This window comes from Diuraphis noxia, unplaced genomic scaffold (assembly GCF_037042655.1).
Source record: "Diuraphis noxia isolate RWA-SAM2 unplaced genomic scaffold, SU_Dnox_SAM2 contig0001, whole genome shotgun sequence".
Lineage (NCBI taxonomy): Eukaryota > Metazoa > Arthropoda > Insecta > Hemiptera > Aphididae > Diuraphis > Diuraphis noxia.
Window position 1 is genome coordinate 65,227,350 of NW_028301711.1, and position 17,983 is coordinate 65,245,332.

At 28.8% G+C, this 17,983-nt stretch overlaps 1 protein-coding gene across 1 annotated transcript; it reads right to left on the minus strand.

The window, feature by feature from the left end:
* Positions 1-7,320: 7,320 nt before the first annotated feature.
* Positions 7,321-10,870, minus strand: LOC107168801 (uncharacterized). Its single transcript, XM_015518325.2, has 3 exons — positions 10,744-10,870; positions 10,553-10,663; positions 7,321-8,025 (listed from the first exon to the last, which is right to left on the minus strand). Exons 1-3 carry the CDS (start codon positions 10,774-10,776, stop codon positions 7,648-7,650), a joined length of 522 nt encoding a protein of 173 aa, XP_015373811.2. The 5' UTR covers positions 10,777-10,870; the 3' UTR covers positions 7,321-7,647.
* Positions 10,871-17,983: the final 7,113 nt, after the last annotated feature.

Consider the following 17,983-nt stretch of genomic DNA (forward strand, 5'->3'; position numbering starts at 1 on the left):
TTGTTAATATAATTTACATAAAGGTATGAATAATTTAATTTATATACTATAGGTACCTACTATTATTATTAAATTGATCGTACTTCAAGGTTGTGTTCTACACAATTTGCTTTATTATATTAAGGATTTGCATCACATACTACGCACTCATGTTGGTGCTGGTTATACTTAGTTAGGTTAAATATTTGGTTGGGAAGTCACAGGAGTTCCACGTTAAGGATGTATATCGCATCCCGCGCACGCCTTCAGTCCTCACAAGTTGCGTTCGGCAGAGTTGCCCATCTCGCGTGCAACTTTCATTACCTGACAGCTGACAATACGTCGCTACGATCCGAATCCGATCACATTCGGTGACTACGACGTCGTTGAATGACATACTTGAATATTTTGTAATAAATGTAGTTATTTTCCAATTATTTTTTTTTATATTATGTACGTAAGTATCATTTATTTTAACTCGTCGATTCTGTTACCCATCTTGCAATGCGACGACTATGCGTTTTTACAAAATAACGTAGTCTGCACCGAAAGATAAAATGATTTTTGGTATGGTTTAATGACTGCTGCAGCAACACAAATATGAAATAGGTACGTCTACAGTGGCGGAAATTATGGCACTGACGAAGTGACGACGACTACTCGTGTACTCACAGATGCGCACGGGCTGTCTTGTCAAATCTCTAATATTGAAAAATGTATTTGTTTTGTTCATCGTTTTTACCCGCGGTACCGTCACCCAAGTACCTGACAGACTCAATGGCCATAGTAGAGAGTGATCACTGATCAGTACGATTTCCCGCACGCTGGGTGCTGGACGTTACTCCTCGCTCGTTTATGTCCGAGCGATTGTAATAGCTATCAGAATTCACTAAGTGCATTCAAATTTAATATTCTTCAATAGATTGTATATTCGTAACAATTCTCAGGGTTTACATTATGCAGATATGATCGACTATGGGTGCGACGGCTCTAGCGTACGGTTGAAAAAGTTCCAATGACTCCTTGGAGTTCCAAGTTTCGGATGTATCGCTCTTGCAGAGCTGCCCGTCTCGTGTGCCGCTCCAACGATCCGAAAACGCTTTTGGTCGATTTCGATCCTATTATTCGGTGGTTGCAATATCGTTGAATGACATATCGATCTATTCGAATATACTTGATTGCTCGTCGGTGTTTATTACGATTGTGTATTATTTGATAACTTTTAGTTTTTCGTAAACTAAAAAAAATAAAAAATTTTAACGAAGCTAACAATATTTTTGCCAAAAAGTGTTGGTACAATGATAATTGTACGAAGTTCTGTCAAACAAGTTGAAATCAATATTTTAGTTAAAATATCGACCGACATCTCTATTTTTTTTTTTTTAATTTTATATACCTATTCAATTTGTTGATTGAGCGTTGTGTTCCTAGTTCCGATTTTAGACACTCAGTACATCAATCAGCTTCTATAGTTACAGCACACATACCTTATTTATTGACACTTTACAAACAACCACCTCCGCATCACCCCAAATTGCAACAGCAGCTACTACGGGTGATATACGATTGCGAATGGAACGATTGCGAACGGACCTTTTCCCGTATCACGATTGCGAACGTTTTTACCTGCCTTTTTCCGTACAGCGTTGCCAGATTCATTATTAGTAAATTATATTTATATTATAAAATAGATTTTATATTATATATTATTTTAAGTCAGTTTTATAACTCCCAACCTTCAACACACGCAATGTTTTCAGTTTTAAAACAAACACAGGCACACACTTTGACAATAATAAATTCTATTAAAAATAAAGTACATAATTCTATGGCCAAAAAAGATAAATCTAGAATTGAATTAACATTAAAAAATTTAAATAAATAAAAAAAAAATACAGAACAACTATTTTAATTTTTTTAAATTTATTTGTGTATTTATTTGCTTGTAACTTATTAAACAGTATTATTAGTATTAATATCGAATTTTTTTTAATCAATCGCTGTTTTTAACATGACCTATTATTTTGTATAGTTGTATTTTAGTTTTTTTTTTTTTTTATATATAACCCGCCATCATAGGCCATTAGTTACAGTTTTTTTTTTTTTGTAGATACGTTTATTACATAATTATAATTATATTTACATTATATTAACATTATATTTGGTCTATTAGATTTATTGATTTTAAAAAATTAAGTATTTTAGTTTGTAACGTAGTTATAACGTCACATTGTATTATTTATATATAATATATATATATTTAGAAATATAAACTTAGCAACGTAGCCTAAAAAAACGTTCGCAATCGTTCGGTTTTCGGCTAAAAAAACAAATTTTTCCGATAAGCGGCATTCGTTCGCAATCGTGTAGCTATACCCGATACTACATATTCAACAATCTGTAATCACGATCGGGGCGTACTCCTTGTGTGTATACCACAATATGTTTCACAATCCTAATCTGACCATTTTTAAACTGTTTAAAAAAATGGTCTGAATCTGTTGAGCTTTACATCATATACACTATTACCTTATTACTTATATTAAATTATAATCATGATAAAAGAAAAACCCGTAAACCGTGCACAAAGTATATACTATGTATATTTATGGTTTTAGTTATGTTAAGTCACGTTGGTTGACGATAGATTTCATAATAGTTTTACGTTATCGTCAACGGTGATGCGAAATGCATCATTTTCGATTCGCTGACTTGTCTCGACGGCGCTGTCTAGCAGAACTGTAAGAGTATTATACCAGCTCAGTGTTCAAAGAAAAATCGAAAACTAGTAATTCCCTGAGACGACCTGCATGTTCTACTAGTTCTATGAAATATTTCTACAATAATTATTAATTAATGTGCGATATATTTTCATTCATATTTTCTTGTTACTATTTAAGTTGACTTTTTTATAATTCTTATACATTGCCAACTATCATACAAATTATGCAATTTAAAAATGTTTAAGGGTTATAAATATCACCCAATCGTCATTGTTGGCCGTATATTTAATTAATAATATTAATAAATAATACTATTTTTTTTTAAATAAATGAAACTACAGTTTGATTTTTATTCCATTATATATTTAATTGTTTTATAATTATATAGTACTTTAATGCATTCGATAACAAAAGCTATTTGAAGATGTAATTAATTTTTTTTTTAATACTACTTAAGTAGTATAATATAATAAGCTATTATTCTATAATTATAGAGTATAAAGTAAATTATATGTAACGATAAAAATGTCACGGAGCTTGCTGATTGCCTCGATGTAGTGTTGATCAGGAAACTGCAGCTCATGCATGCCAAATTATGAGCTTTTAATTATAAAGCATTATGAGTCGCTACTTAAATATGCTCCGCAACTACACACGATTGTTTTTAAAAGTACCTCCAAAAAAATGTAGATGTCCATTGCAGTTGCAACGTAACGCGTCGAAAACATGTTGGGATATCGCAATTCGTGTTTATATAATATCAGAAATCACCGATATTGTCGATCAACAAGAAAACGTCGTACGAGCACTAGTACAATAGTAAAGTTAAGTATAGTAATAGTTAATAAACTTTTGACTAATTTAACACAACATGCCTAATATATACGTTAACACTTAACAATATATGGTACCGTAGGTTACTGATATATTGTATGATTATAAAAAATGTAGAATCGTTATGCCTTGTGCGTAAAAGATAGTCTGCAGTAGATGTTTACTGCGAGTCTGCGACAAACCGAAACGCAACGTATATCAGATTATAAATCGATATTTTTCTTACTTCCAACTGGCTGTACCGTCATACGATTCTATCGATATTCTTTCATGAGACGGGTTCCTCAGCAAATTATGTTTAAATGCCAACGTTTATTTTACTTATTACTAATCGTAATGCAATGTATACCGAGCTATAATAAATCGCTACTTGACAACATCTTTTATTATACCTATACTAATAACATCATCGTTACATGTGAAAAAATGTAGATGTGCGGTTGAATCGTTACGCGTGAAAATCATAGTGTGCACAGTATTAGACGTTTACTGCGACAAACTGTAATGCAATGTATGCTGTAAAAGTACTATAAGTTGCAACTTGATAACGTAAAATCGGAGTTCTCTGAGCGAGACATTCCCGATTGAAAAATTGTAGTTACTACGGAAAAGCTGGTTGTGAACTTACAAACGTAATCTACTACACGAAACTTCGTACGAGTCAAAATTTAACGTCCAGCGTTTAAAATATCATAGTCGTATTCGTAATTATGTGTCATATAAGAGACTTTGGTTTTTAATCACGCGGCCAGTATTCAATTAGCAGTCATCCCGGATACACGCGTTTTCAATAACATTTCAATATGTCCGTCGTTCTACAAACGTTCGTCGTCGTTGATTTCACGTGTATATCATTCATCCATCCTGTGAACGGTGAAGTGTGGACAAAGGGTAATGATGTGGTCCAACAACTTGGTTACGATGAACTTTCTCGTGCAATTGATTCTCGTTTATTAAGAATACACAATTCAAACAACGTTGGAATGACATCGTACATTGTTTTACCTTCAGAGAAATCCCTTCAATATGGCAACCAGAAACAATAATTAACGAGGTTGGGGTTAACATATTAATAATGTCATCTTCGTTGCCAAACGCACAACGATTCAGAGATGTTGTATGTCACAAGATTTTACCATCTAGTCGTAAGACGGTTATGCACGTGATGAAACAGAAAAACACTGATGTAATACCAATGGATGTCGACGAGGATGCTATGTACACAATAAATCATGAGAACGAAGGTGTATTACCAATGGGTGTCGATGACGATGATGAGGACTCATTTGATGAAATTGATCAATTATTAGTCAACTCTACGCTCTCATAATTTGGCATGCACGGGCTCCGCGGCTTCCGGATCAAATGTCATGACATTTCTATTGTCATTTGTCACATATAATATCGAGTGTTTAAAAATACTAGGTATATATATAATGGAATAATGGAATAATTTATAACGTAAAATTAATCCTTATAATAATAAGAATATTATTATTTCCAAAATATACTGTAGATAGTTGCATATACCACATATTAAATTGCTACTTAAACACGATCCGTTACTACCCACTATTGTTTTTTCAAGTACAAAAAATGTAGATGTCCTGCAGTTGCAACGTAACGGGGCGAAAACATATCGGGATATCACAATTCACAATTCATGTTTGTATAATATCAGAAATCACCGATATCGTCCATCAACAAGTCAACGTCAAGCACACTAGTGTATACTTTAATAAAAATTAATCTTCAACTATTGAAATGTTTTTTTTTTTAATTTTACATAAAAACGTCCTATATGTAGTTGTCGCATTTAATGCAATCGTAACATAATCAAAACCGACGAGCAATCAAGTATATCCGAATAGATTTATATGTCATTCAACAACATTGCAGCCACCGAATAATCGGATTCGAATCGACTAAAAACGTTGTCGGATCATATTGTAGCGCAGTGGCCAGAGCCCAACTTAGGAATTTTGGGGCCCGGGTCAAATTTTTTAATGACCTACTTTTTACCTGTGCTTTTGACCTACTTTATTTTAAAACTTAATAGTTTATTTTATCGATTAGAAAATAATCATAAATTTCATTACTATACCTACGTGACTAACGAAACTATACGTAACCAGTAATATCATACAATTATTTCAAAATGCCACTTTAATAATTAAATATCAACAGAGGCCCGGGGCCCTAATTTATATCGGGGCCCGGGGCTGCAGCTCCCCTAGCCCCTCTAAGTTGGGCTCTGGCAGTAGCGGATCCAGGGGGGGGGCGATCTCCATTCTTTAAAAAAATTCATATCCATATAAAATGTATTGTGTATATTAATTATTCATTTTTGGAAACAGCCTCTATATTTACGTCTATGAAATACTACTGCTCCCCCCCCCGTTATTTTTGGCTGGATCCGCCACTGTTGTAGTGGCACACGAGACAGGCTGCAGCTCTGCAAGAGCGATACACCCGTAATGGGGAAATGCGATCGATTGATTGCTTCCAACGGTGGATCACATTATAGTCATAGGCTCAAATGTGTTGGGATTCAAGACTGAAGATGTGCAGAAAATGTAGATAAAGGGTTAATACCAAAAATAAATAAAGCGACTACGCAAAAATACATATTTACCAACGAACAGCGACGAATGAAAGAAGATTTTTAAGATATGAATTTTCGAAAAAAATATTGTTTTAAGAATAAATGTCAATTTTTTTAATAAATTAGAGTAAACAATTATTGTATTATTATTTTATTATTTTATACATGTATTATATGTTATATTTAGATACTTATTTCTTTTTTACATTTAATTAAAAATTGTATTATTATTAAAAATGATCGCTTGAGTTGGTTAAAAAAAAAAAATATGTATAAGAATAATACTGTTCAGAATACTGTTGGACGAATGCAGTAAACATAAATACCCTGACCTTACCAGTTACCATTTAAATGAATGGAATCACGTGAACACGCAAGATAATCCAGCCGATCTAATATCTCGCGGTTGTCGTCCCGATCAAATAATAAATAATAGGTTATGGTGGGAGAGCCCTCACTGGCTCACTGACAATTCCGATAAGTGGCCCAAATCAAAAATTAACGTTAATAATAGTGCGATTCCGGAAGCCAAAGAGAAAATTGTTCTATTGGCAGATCCTATAAATTAAAACCTAATTAAAAAATATTCATCTTGGAATAAATTATTACGGATATTTGCCTATTGTTTACGCTTTATTAAAATTCATGTCAAAAAACTTAAAATTGTTGGTCCAATTCAACCCGAAGAACTACAAGACGCTGAGATTGCTGTTATCAAAATAACACAATCATAATACTGGTCAGGTGATATAAATAGTTAATTAAATAACTCCATATTGACAAATAAAAGTAAATTAAAAAATTTGCAGCCTTTTATGGAAAATGGAATTATGAAGGTCGGTGGCCATAAGCGATTCCATTTTCTGATGCTGTATTCATGATTAAAGATTACTGATTATATATATATATAAATTGATAAATATTCAACTTTTTGATTTGACCGAAAAGGAAAGGTATAAATTTGGTTGAATAGGGTCTTGCCCATTTTTATTTAGCACATTGTTCTATTATGCAGTGCTATCATATCTACTTATCACTTGTTATTATTATCTATTTTTTCTTAACCTATGCACAACATATTACGTATTTTTAACTTATGAGTTATGACTAGTACATTAACCATGTTTGCAACTGTTTGATATAGGATTTATTATTTTAATTGTTAACAACAATGAATAATTTATTTATTAATAAGTATAAGTTTATTAGTTTGTGTGGTAAACATTGCATGAAATAAAAAAATCATTCATTTTCTGGCTACCTATTAGTCAATTATATAATTATCAGGAATTTCCTTCAATAATAGAAAATGACTCTTTAAAAATGATGATGGTAATGGGTCTGTTCACCTGTCGATTGAGGAGCTATAGTATTTGTATTCCATTGTTCCCAAGTTGAATTCCAAGAATTTGTTGTTGTTTGATGATCCACCGTAGTTGTGTTCCATTATTCAGTATTCGTATTCCAAAGATATGTAGTTGATTGAGGAGCTATAGTAGTTGTATTCTATTGTTCCCTAGTTGAATTTGAAGAATTTGTTGTTCTTTGATGATCCACAGTAGTTGTGTTCCATTGTTTAGTAGTCGTATTCCAGACATATGTAGTTGATTGAGGAGCTATAGTAGTTGTATTCCATTGTTTAGTAGTTGTATTCCAAACATATGTAGTAGATTGAGAAGCTATAGTAGTTGAATTCCATTGTTCGTTAGTTGAATTCGAAAATTTTGTTGTCGATTGAGGATCCATAGTAGTTGAATTCCATTTTTCACTTGTTGAATTAGAAGGATACGTTGTTGATTTAGTTTGTATAACAGTTGTATTTGCACTAAGTGTTGTAGTTCTATGTCTTGGCCAAAAATAAACGAGAGCTCCTGATGGAACCTTCTAAATTTAATAAAAGAAAAATTAAATAAATAATTAAATCCTCTTTTTACTGTAAAATAATAACTATCTAGTAAATTTAATATGTACTTAATTATAAAACATCTAAAAAATATTAAAAATTACTATTAACAATAGCTTAATATCATCTGATTTATATGTGAAGAACTATTTCAGATCCTGAGCATAGCGATATAAATGTATTGATTTTAAAATGTTTTTTTTTTGTGTATGATCACGTTTTATTATTAGGAACATCAACATTTTGTATTATTTTCTATGTTAAATGGAATTTTCAATAAATTGATAGTAATTTAAGTTATTATAGGCAACTTAAATTTTGGTATTTAGTTTTTTTTCTATAATTATCGATAAAAAAACTTTATGCCTGGTCAAAAAGATTGAATAAATTAATTCGAGATCCCACATGATTTGTTTCTAGAGCAGTTTTTAAAATTGTCGAAAATTCATAGGTACAATTTTTTTTTATAATCACATGAAATTTAAGTTTCGACTAAAATCAACATCGTAAAAAGTTGATAATTGTTTTAAAGAATTTATAAAATATTTAATAACAAATTTGGCTTGAAAATTCAAGAATACTCCTTGTAAGTTGTTTTTCTAGAAACCTAAAAATCTAAAAAAAAATACAAACTCACAATTTTTTATTTATACCTAAGTATTTCAAAGTTTTTTGTTTTATAGTAATCTAAGAAACAATATAGGTACCTATGATGGGAGTTCTGCTAAATTATATAATTTATGCCTACATTATTATTTACTATATAGGTACACTTTATGTAGAACTTTTGCCTATTTATACTAAAATAGAAAAATACCTACCTCCGTTTCTTGGAAAGTATCTATGTATTAACCACTGATATATACAGTGTGTTTCCTTTTAAAGGTAACACTAAATAATTCTGTCCAGTGACATCGGATTAATATGCGGATTTCGGGAGGGGATAGGGAATACATAAATACACATTTCTTGATGATTTTTACATTTTTAGATCTATCCGTGTGCGCATGCGCAATACAATTTGCATTTTTTTAAATGGCAACAGGTGTTTTTAATACCAAATTCGGATAGACCTATTTTTTTTAAGTCGATTTGGTCCTTTTTACCATAGCTCTAAAATCAAAATTGACTAAATGGCAACCAGTCAAAGTTTCGATTTAAATGATTTAATAATATCTGCAAACCTACGGATACAAAAATAATAAATACAATTCATAATAATTCATAAAATTCTAGTATGATTGGTGAAAAATTCAATAATATTAATCGACACTTTGACTGGTTGCCATTTAGTCAATTTTGATTTTAGAGCTATGGTAAAAAGGACCAAATCGAATTAAAAAAATTCGGTCTATCCAAATTTGGTATTCAAAACACCTGTTGCCATTTATAAAAATGCAAGTTGTATTGCGCATGCGCACACGGATAGATCTAAAAATGTAAAAATCATCAAGAAATGTGTATTTATGTATTCCCTATCCCCTCCCGAAATCCGCATATTAATCCGATGTCACTGGACAGAATTACTTAGTGTTACCTTTAAAAGGAAACACACTGTATATAATGATACAAATCCTATCTTTAATACACATACTCTTTCACTCCAACAACGCATTGAAGGTTCTGAGCAATAAAGAAACTAATATATCATCATTAGTGAAGAAATATAACAATATTGCTATTAACAACAATTTTGTAGTTATGTTGAGTAACAGAAATTTGAACAGAGTTACATCAATAAGATTATTGATAATGTTACCTATTAACTCAAAAGTGCTCTTAAAATATAAGCTATTAAAGAGGAGCTCACTGAGCCTCCCACCCCCCTCAAAATGTTGCATTAAATATAAGTCATAAATATACTGGATGATTTTTTTATCATGAACCACTCATTATTTCAAAAAGTATCAATGTTTTTGAAAATATTTTTTTACAAAGTTTCATGTTAAATAACAACTTTTTATTAAAAAAAATATGTTTTTTAATATTTTTATCCTTATAATTTTTAAGTTTTTTACTTTTTGAATGTCAACCTAGAGTTTTAATTTCATATTCCAAAGCAGAATATAGGCTGAGTTAAAAAGTGGTAGGCCCAAATACCATTCAATTGATTATTTGAATTGTCAGACTTTTCTGGATAAAATGAATAAATTTACATAATGATAAACTCAATTGAATATCGTTGTAAGATTATTACGTCAGTAAATTTTAACCGTTGCTTAGAAACGGATTTAATACACAGTTTGAGGAATATAAGAGGTAAGATTTTGAACGTGCAACAAAGTGCACGGATTCAGCTAATATATAATAATAATAATTATTATTATACTAATTTATAAATAATAAATGCGATATTTCCACTAAAATTTAATTAAAACTTCCATATTATTACTAATTGTAAAATACATTATTCATATACATAATACATATATATACTTTTTTTATGAAAATGACTTAATTTAAACTAGTTATAAAAATTAGCTAATATTAGATAAATAATATATATACCTGTTGATTGATTTGAATATCATTGTATTGGCCTGATTTAAAATCGCTTTTAATTATTTGTTTAGCTTCAACAGCTGGTTCAAAACAACAAAGAAGTAAGAATAACGCCACCTATTAAAATATAAAAAATAAACACATATAAAACATAAATAATGGAAATTTACAAATAATTAAGAATACATTGTACTTACTAATAATTTCATATACTTCAACGAGAAATTCATATTGGAATACCTATATTGTAATATACTAATATGTATGTAATGCAATATATTATCTCAATGCAAGAACAATGTAAAATGAAATTCTTCCGATCATACACTACTATTTATACCAAAGTTGAGTTGATTAATTAGTTTAAGTATCTGATATACCAAATCATTTAATTAGTCATCTTAACAGTAATGGAATTTTGCGAATTAATTTATTTGGACAGTTTATCAAGTTTGTGACATAATATGCATGTATCACCAGATTACATACTCATAAGCTACATAAAGCTTTCAGCTTTGTACAAACACTACAAACATTACTCATCCAATTAAATATTAATCCAAATCAAATTTATATGGAACACTATGGCTCAGATTGTGGTATAAATATAGATTTATTATACATATAACCTAATAAGCTACCTACAGTTGATTGATTAAATTTCATTGAACTCGCAGCGTTTTTATTTTTTATTTAGTTTGTTGATTTCAGTTTATCATTTTGAAAATTAAAGTGGAAACAAATGAAACTTTTAAATTAAAAGAATTTCTTTTCAGATTTAGAGAATATACGTGAAATACGTACAAGTCTCCATTACCTATACGTATACAGACATAGTGTATCTAAAATTAATTGGAAAGTCAATAACTGTAATTCAAAAGATATTGTAGACTGTAGTGCATTTTTTTTTTCAATGTAATGTATCTACGGCGTTTGAAATCTAGATAATTGATTTTATTGCCTGTTTAAAGTAATTTTAGGGATATTTTATTAAGAGGACGCTACACCTGCATGCGTTGTCTCCGTGTTACAAGTGCGTAACATTGCAAAAACTGTTTCGCGCGGGAAATAACCGAGAAAGATACAGTTATAACTTATAAGTAAGAAACAAAATTTTCACCACATAAAAAAGAGAATTTTGTCTGTGCAATATCGTTTTTATTTTTTCGATATCACTTATACAAAAAAAAACTTATTGTTTTATAAATACATTAATTTTGTGTTTTTAAGCATGAATAACATTTTTTGTAGTTCTGGTATCGAAAAAATAAAAACGATATTGCACAGACAAAATTCTCCTTTTTATGTGGTGAAAATTTCGTTTCTTAGTAACTGTAGCTTTCTCGGTTCTTTTCCGCGCGAAACAGTTTTTGCAATGTTACGCACTTGTAACTTGTAAGACGGAGACAACACATGCGGGTGTAGCGTCCTCTTGAAATTTATAATGTAAAACTGATAAACCTATCAGATGCCGTAACTAAATAATTTTTTTATTTTTTTCGAGCCACGGCACATTTGCTTAGCAGGGCAGTACAGTAGTAAAAAAAAAAAAAAAAAATAGGGTAAAAACAAATAAATAATTGTAAAATTTGACTTGTGTAGATGAAAATGCTGAATGTCTGAAATATTACTCCCAAAGTATGAGCACTAATCAAATAACTAAAACGCCGTAAATCGTGGATAAATTCGTGGGTACTAGGTAATAACGCCGTAAATACACTATACCTACTTAGCATTAACGCCGTCAGTATTGTTGAAGATAGGTACGGCATTTGATCTTAGTACATAGAACAAATTATAATTGACGAAAACATTTTTGGGAAAATATTCCAAAATGCTAATAAATGCTGTAAAAATTATGTATAAATTAATTTTAAATTTATAAATTGACTTGTTTTGTTTTGTGAAATAAATATAATAATAATTTAAAAAAAAAATGATTTTATCATATCAGAAATTATTACTTACGGCATTCTTGATTAGAAACAAATTTTAAAAAGTTTTTACCAATACAGTACAATCTCGGTAATCCGGCCGTTCGATAATCCGGTACGTCCAATAATCCGGCTATTTTAACCTATATACGTACCAATATAATATAATTATATATAAAATTATTATAGTTAACGATAAAATGTTAGATAAAACTAAGTAATACGTATGAACGTTGGAGTGTTGTGCGTGTTCATTGTGTGCCAGTTAGGTATATAGTGTTGAAGTAGTAATGCGAAAATTTGCAAGTAATTTTGAAGCTGAAAAATCATAAAAATTTTTTTGTTTATAACTAAGGATTAAAAATACAACACTAAGTTTTCCATAAGTTTTCCTTTAAAGTAGTTATAGAGACAACTCGAAGCATCATTATAGGATAAATTTTAAGTGCGTTTAAATTTTAAATTTTTACGAAATAGCGTACCGATAACGATTTATCCTGAAACGATTTTAAATATTTGTTATTATTCAAAAAGTATAAGTCCTAGATACTTGAAAATTTTACCAGTTATTAGGATTGGCATTTTTTTTACATGATTTAATTTTCAAAATATTTTGACTTTTTTGAGATATTTATAGATGACTGAAATTTTCAATTTGCCTGAAAAATTTTTTTTGAAGTGTCGATAAAATTTTTTTGGCCCTATCAAAATACTTGAAAATTTAAAACAAAGTTCCTCATAAGTTATTATTATAGTGATTAAAAAATTATAAGAATACATAGGCAAAATAGCTACTTGAAGGAAAACTTATGGAAAACTTAGTGTTGTATTCTTAATCCTTAGTTATAAACACAAAAACTTTTATGATTTTTCAGCTTCAAAATTACTTGCAAATTTTCGCATTTTCGACAGATTTCGTGAAAATTTGAACTATAAACGCTTATAAAAAAAAATTGTGCCTATATATTCTTATAATTTTTTAATCACTATAAGAATAACTTATGAGGAACTTTGTATTAAATTTTCAATCAAATTCTTCTCTAATATCCATGAAAACATTTCGTAATCACAATATAATCTTCTCGTCTAATATATGTGTTATAATCTGTGTACAAATTTTCAATTTTTCAATTTCCGATCTAAATATATGGTGAAATTTTCAAGTATCTACGACTTATAATTTTTGAAATATAACAAATAATATTTAAATTCGTTTGACTCGTTTGAGGATAAATCGTTATCATTACACGATTTCATAAAAATTTAAAACTCAAACGCTCAAAACATTTTTCCTATAATGACGCTTCAAATTTTCTCTATAGCTATTTGAAGCAAAACTTATGGAAAACTTGGTGTTAAATTTTATAACCTTAGATATAAATACAAACAATATTATGAATTTTGAACTACAAAATAATTTGCAAATATTCATGGTTTTGACGAATTTCTGTCAATATTTGAAATTCAAATGCTAATAAAAATTTAATTTGAATTTCCGGTTGACATTTTTTTTGTGATAAAGATTGACAAATTTGTAAGGAATCTTGTATTAAATTTTCAAATCTTAGATTTAAAAAGAAAATTTTTAATGAATTTCTAGCTTATAATAATTTGCGAATTTTCGTGATTGTTACGTATGTTGTCAAAATTAAAATTTAAATGCTTGTAAAAAAAAATGTGACTATACATTTCTTGTATTTTTCAACTGCTATTGTAAAAATATTTTAGGAGACTTGTATTAAATTTTCAAATCTTAGGTATAAAAGGAAAATTTTTTATGAATTTCTAGGATAAAATAATTTACGAATTTTTGTGATTTTTACGTATGTTGTCAAAATTAAAATTTGAATACATGTAAAAAAAAAATTGTGGCTATACATTTATTTTATTTTTCAACTGCTATTGTAAAAATATATTATGAGCCTTGTATTAAATTCTCAAATCTTAGAATTAAAAAGAAAAACTTTTATGAATTTCGATCTAAGATAATTTGAAAATTGCCGTAATTTTTACGTATTAAGTCAATATTTGAACCACAAATGCTAATAAAAAAAAAATTGTGCCTATGTATTTTTATAATTTTTTAATTACTATAAGAATAACTTATGAGGAACTTTGTATTAAATTTTAAAGTATTTTGATAGGGCCAAACAAATTTTATTAACACTTCAAAAGAAAATTTTCAGAAGAATTGAAAATTTCATTTGTCTATAAATATCTCGAAAAAAGTCAAAATACTTTGAAAATTAAATCATGTAAAGAAAATGCCAATCTAAATAACTGATAAAATTTTCAAGTATCTGCGACTTATACTTTTTGAATAATAACAAATATTTAAATTCTTTGAGGATAAATCATTATCGTTACGCTATTTCGTAGAAATTTAAAATTCAAACGCACTTAAAATTTTTCCTATAATGATGCTTCGAGTTTTCTCTATAGCTACTTGAAGGAAAACTTATGGAAAACTTAGTGTTGTATTTTTAATCCTTAGTTATAAACTCAAAAATTTTTATTATTTTTCAACTTCAAAATTACTTGCAAATTTTCGCGTTTTCGACAGATTTCGTAAAATTTTGAACTGTAAACGCTTATTAAAAAAATTGTGACTTACGATTTTTAATTTTTTTTAGCTACAATAAGAACAACTCATAAGGAACCTTGTATTAAATTTTCAAGTTTTTTTGGTCGTCCAACATTTTTTTACCGACACTTCAAAAAAAAATTCTCAAAAAAATCGAAAATTTCAGTGGTCTATAAATAACTCAAAAAAGTCAAAACTTTTTGAAAATTAAACTGTATATATATATCACTAACTTTAACATTTGGTGAAAATTTCAAGTATTTACAGTGATTAGTTTTTGAATTACAACCATATAAAAAAATCGATTTGGTCGAAAACTGATTTTGCGTAAAAATTCCCGTTTTTCTGTCATTTTTTTTTTGTTTTTCTCGAATTTTTTGAAAACTGTTGGAAAATGTTTACTTTTGATCTGTATAATGCACCAAGGATCTTCACTTTTACATCGGAAACCACCCCCAAAGTGTGAAATCGAAGCATTATTTCGACTAGTTCTGCTGTACACAGACAAAAAAAAAAAAAAAAAAAAACACACACACATCATTGTAAAATCAATACATTCATCACTTCGTTCAGAATCTAAAAATAAAAAATATTTTTTATGTTATTTTTTTTAGATACATATTATTATAATATTTTGTATGTAAAAAGGGCATAATTATCTACGTGCATAATAATAAAATAAAATATAAAATATAACTTTTTGTAAATATATTTTACATGTTTATTTTCCGCGCTAATTAAATATCATCTGTAACGATTTATGGTCACAAACAGTGGCGCACAGAGGTATTTTAAGAGCACAAGCAGTTAAAAAAAGTTAGCCACCCACCCACCCACCCAATTTTTTATTTATAACAAATATTTTCACTTATTATTCACTGTAATTCAAAGAAATCAATTAGGTAGTATAGACTATAGTTTTTGCTATAAATGTTTTAATTTCCCTGTGAAACCTACAGTAGTACACACCCCCCCCCCCTCGATAACACATGCAGTTGCATTCCTTGCTAACCTGTCTGGGCGCCACTGGTCACAAATAAAATTAATTAGTCACGGATGGTTTTTTATTATGCGTAAAATATTTAAGTACATTATGTTATATTATATATTTTATTTTATTATTATGTACGTTTAGGTAATTATGCACTTTGTGTATAGATAATATGTACATTGTACAATATGTACAATATGTACATATCACATATTTATAAGCTTATTTATACGTTAGTTATCCATTATTGTATATTAATCTAAATTCTCAATAGTAAAAATTTGTCTCCAATCTAAATTTGTATATGTATCTCTATTGTTTCTTTTAATTTATACATTAATAATTTAATCACTTAAATAATATTGTACACCTCTCACCACAGCTATATTATATACTGTATATCGTTATTTTATGTTTTTATATTATAATTATTGTAATTGGGTTCGTCCGTTTAATAAATTATTAAATATATATTAATGTTATGTTTCAATTAATTATTATACATAAATTAAATGTGTTTTTGCATTTGTAAGTACCTACATTATTTATATTTATATAGATCATATGAACATGATAAGTTTGTAATGTTTGTATACAGATTGTTTTTTTACTGCAAATTGCTATTGTATTAAATAATATAAAAAATTAAAGTATTATTCTATTTATTTCATATAATATGTTATGTATAACACTCAACTTCCTATATTAAGTTTAAAAATAAAATAAGTAAACAGGTATGCATTTTATACTAACAAAAATATTTAAAACGTTATACTAATATATTGGAGATGAAAATATCGTACGATAAGAACTTCAGGTCACTAATAAGTAATAATGTAAAAAACGTGACACAGTTACTAAAAAAACCTATTTAATCGTAATGAAATTATTGTTATTACATGTTATTACATGTATTTTAAAAAGTAATTGGGTTAGAAATACAAATCAAGTTTTGGTGTATTATTATTTGTAAGCTTTATTTATTGATTAATATTCTTAAGTAAGCAGAGGCTTTAATTAATAAATAGGTCGCGACTCGTGACTCGTGAACTAGGAGCCACGTACCGTGGGCTAGTACATAGTAAGAAATACTTGGATGACAATTTACGCAACGGTCAACTACATTGACGCGAAACGTCTATAACGACAGTCCGTGATATAATAATGTACCGCTCCCGCGATTATAACACACGCGCCGCGGCGCGTAGATGATGGGCGTGGTTACGGCCTGCCGCGACGGCGGCGATACGGAATACAACACCATCTCTTGAGCGTTGTATGTTTTTCACTTTTACCACGAAGGCCTCTTAACTCCAAGTAGAACTACTAAACTATGTACTACTTGAGAATTATTATAGTTATTTGTTTGGTAACTATTACAGTCTACAGACAATATTGTATTTCTCCAAGTAAGACACCGTTTTAAGGAAAAATTCATTTATTCCAACATTTTAGTAGTTGGAATTTTTATTACTTCAAATAAGCCTTTTTTGCCTTTTCAACAATAACAGCATAAAAGGTCTTTGGGAATTTAACATTTTTTTTACTTTCCTCTAGAGTATTATTTTTTGTTGATTTAATAAATTGAAACTATTGTTATAGTATGGCACTATGCAATTAGTTTACATCGTTACAGCTTATATAGCTCAAAGGGGTACATAACCACCAAATACACTATTGGATTAACTGAAAAGTAAATTAAATAATTTAGTAGACACTTCATTAATATAACTTGTTTCATAAGTTATATTATAACTATAACTAACTATAACTAAAAAATAGGGTTTTAATTAATTATAAAATGAATAGATTTATATGTATACCAAATATAGATTTACAAACCCAATTTCAGTAGTAAAAAAATCATAAGTTTCCTCATTAGAAATCCTAAATTATTCTTAATCTAATTGTAATTAGATACAATTTTA

Excerpts from the sequence above, each read along its gene's own strand:
- LOC107168801 (XM_015518325.2), bottom strand. The coding sequence starts at position 10,776 with ATGAATTTCTCGTTGAAGTATATGAAATTATTA. Across the intron at positions 10,664-10,743 it reads TGAAGTATATGAAATTATTA|GTGGCGTTATTCTTACTTCT; the intron begins GTAAGTACAATG and ends ATATTTTAATAG. Across the intron at positions 8,026-10,552 it reads ATATTCAAATCAATCAACAG|AAGGTTCCATCAGGAGCTCT; the intron begins GTATATATATTA and ends TATTAAATTTAG.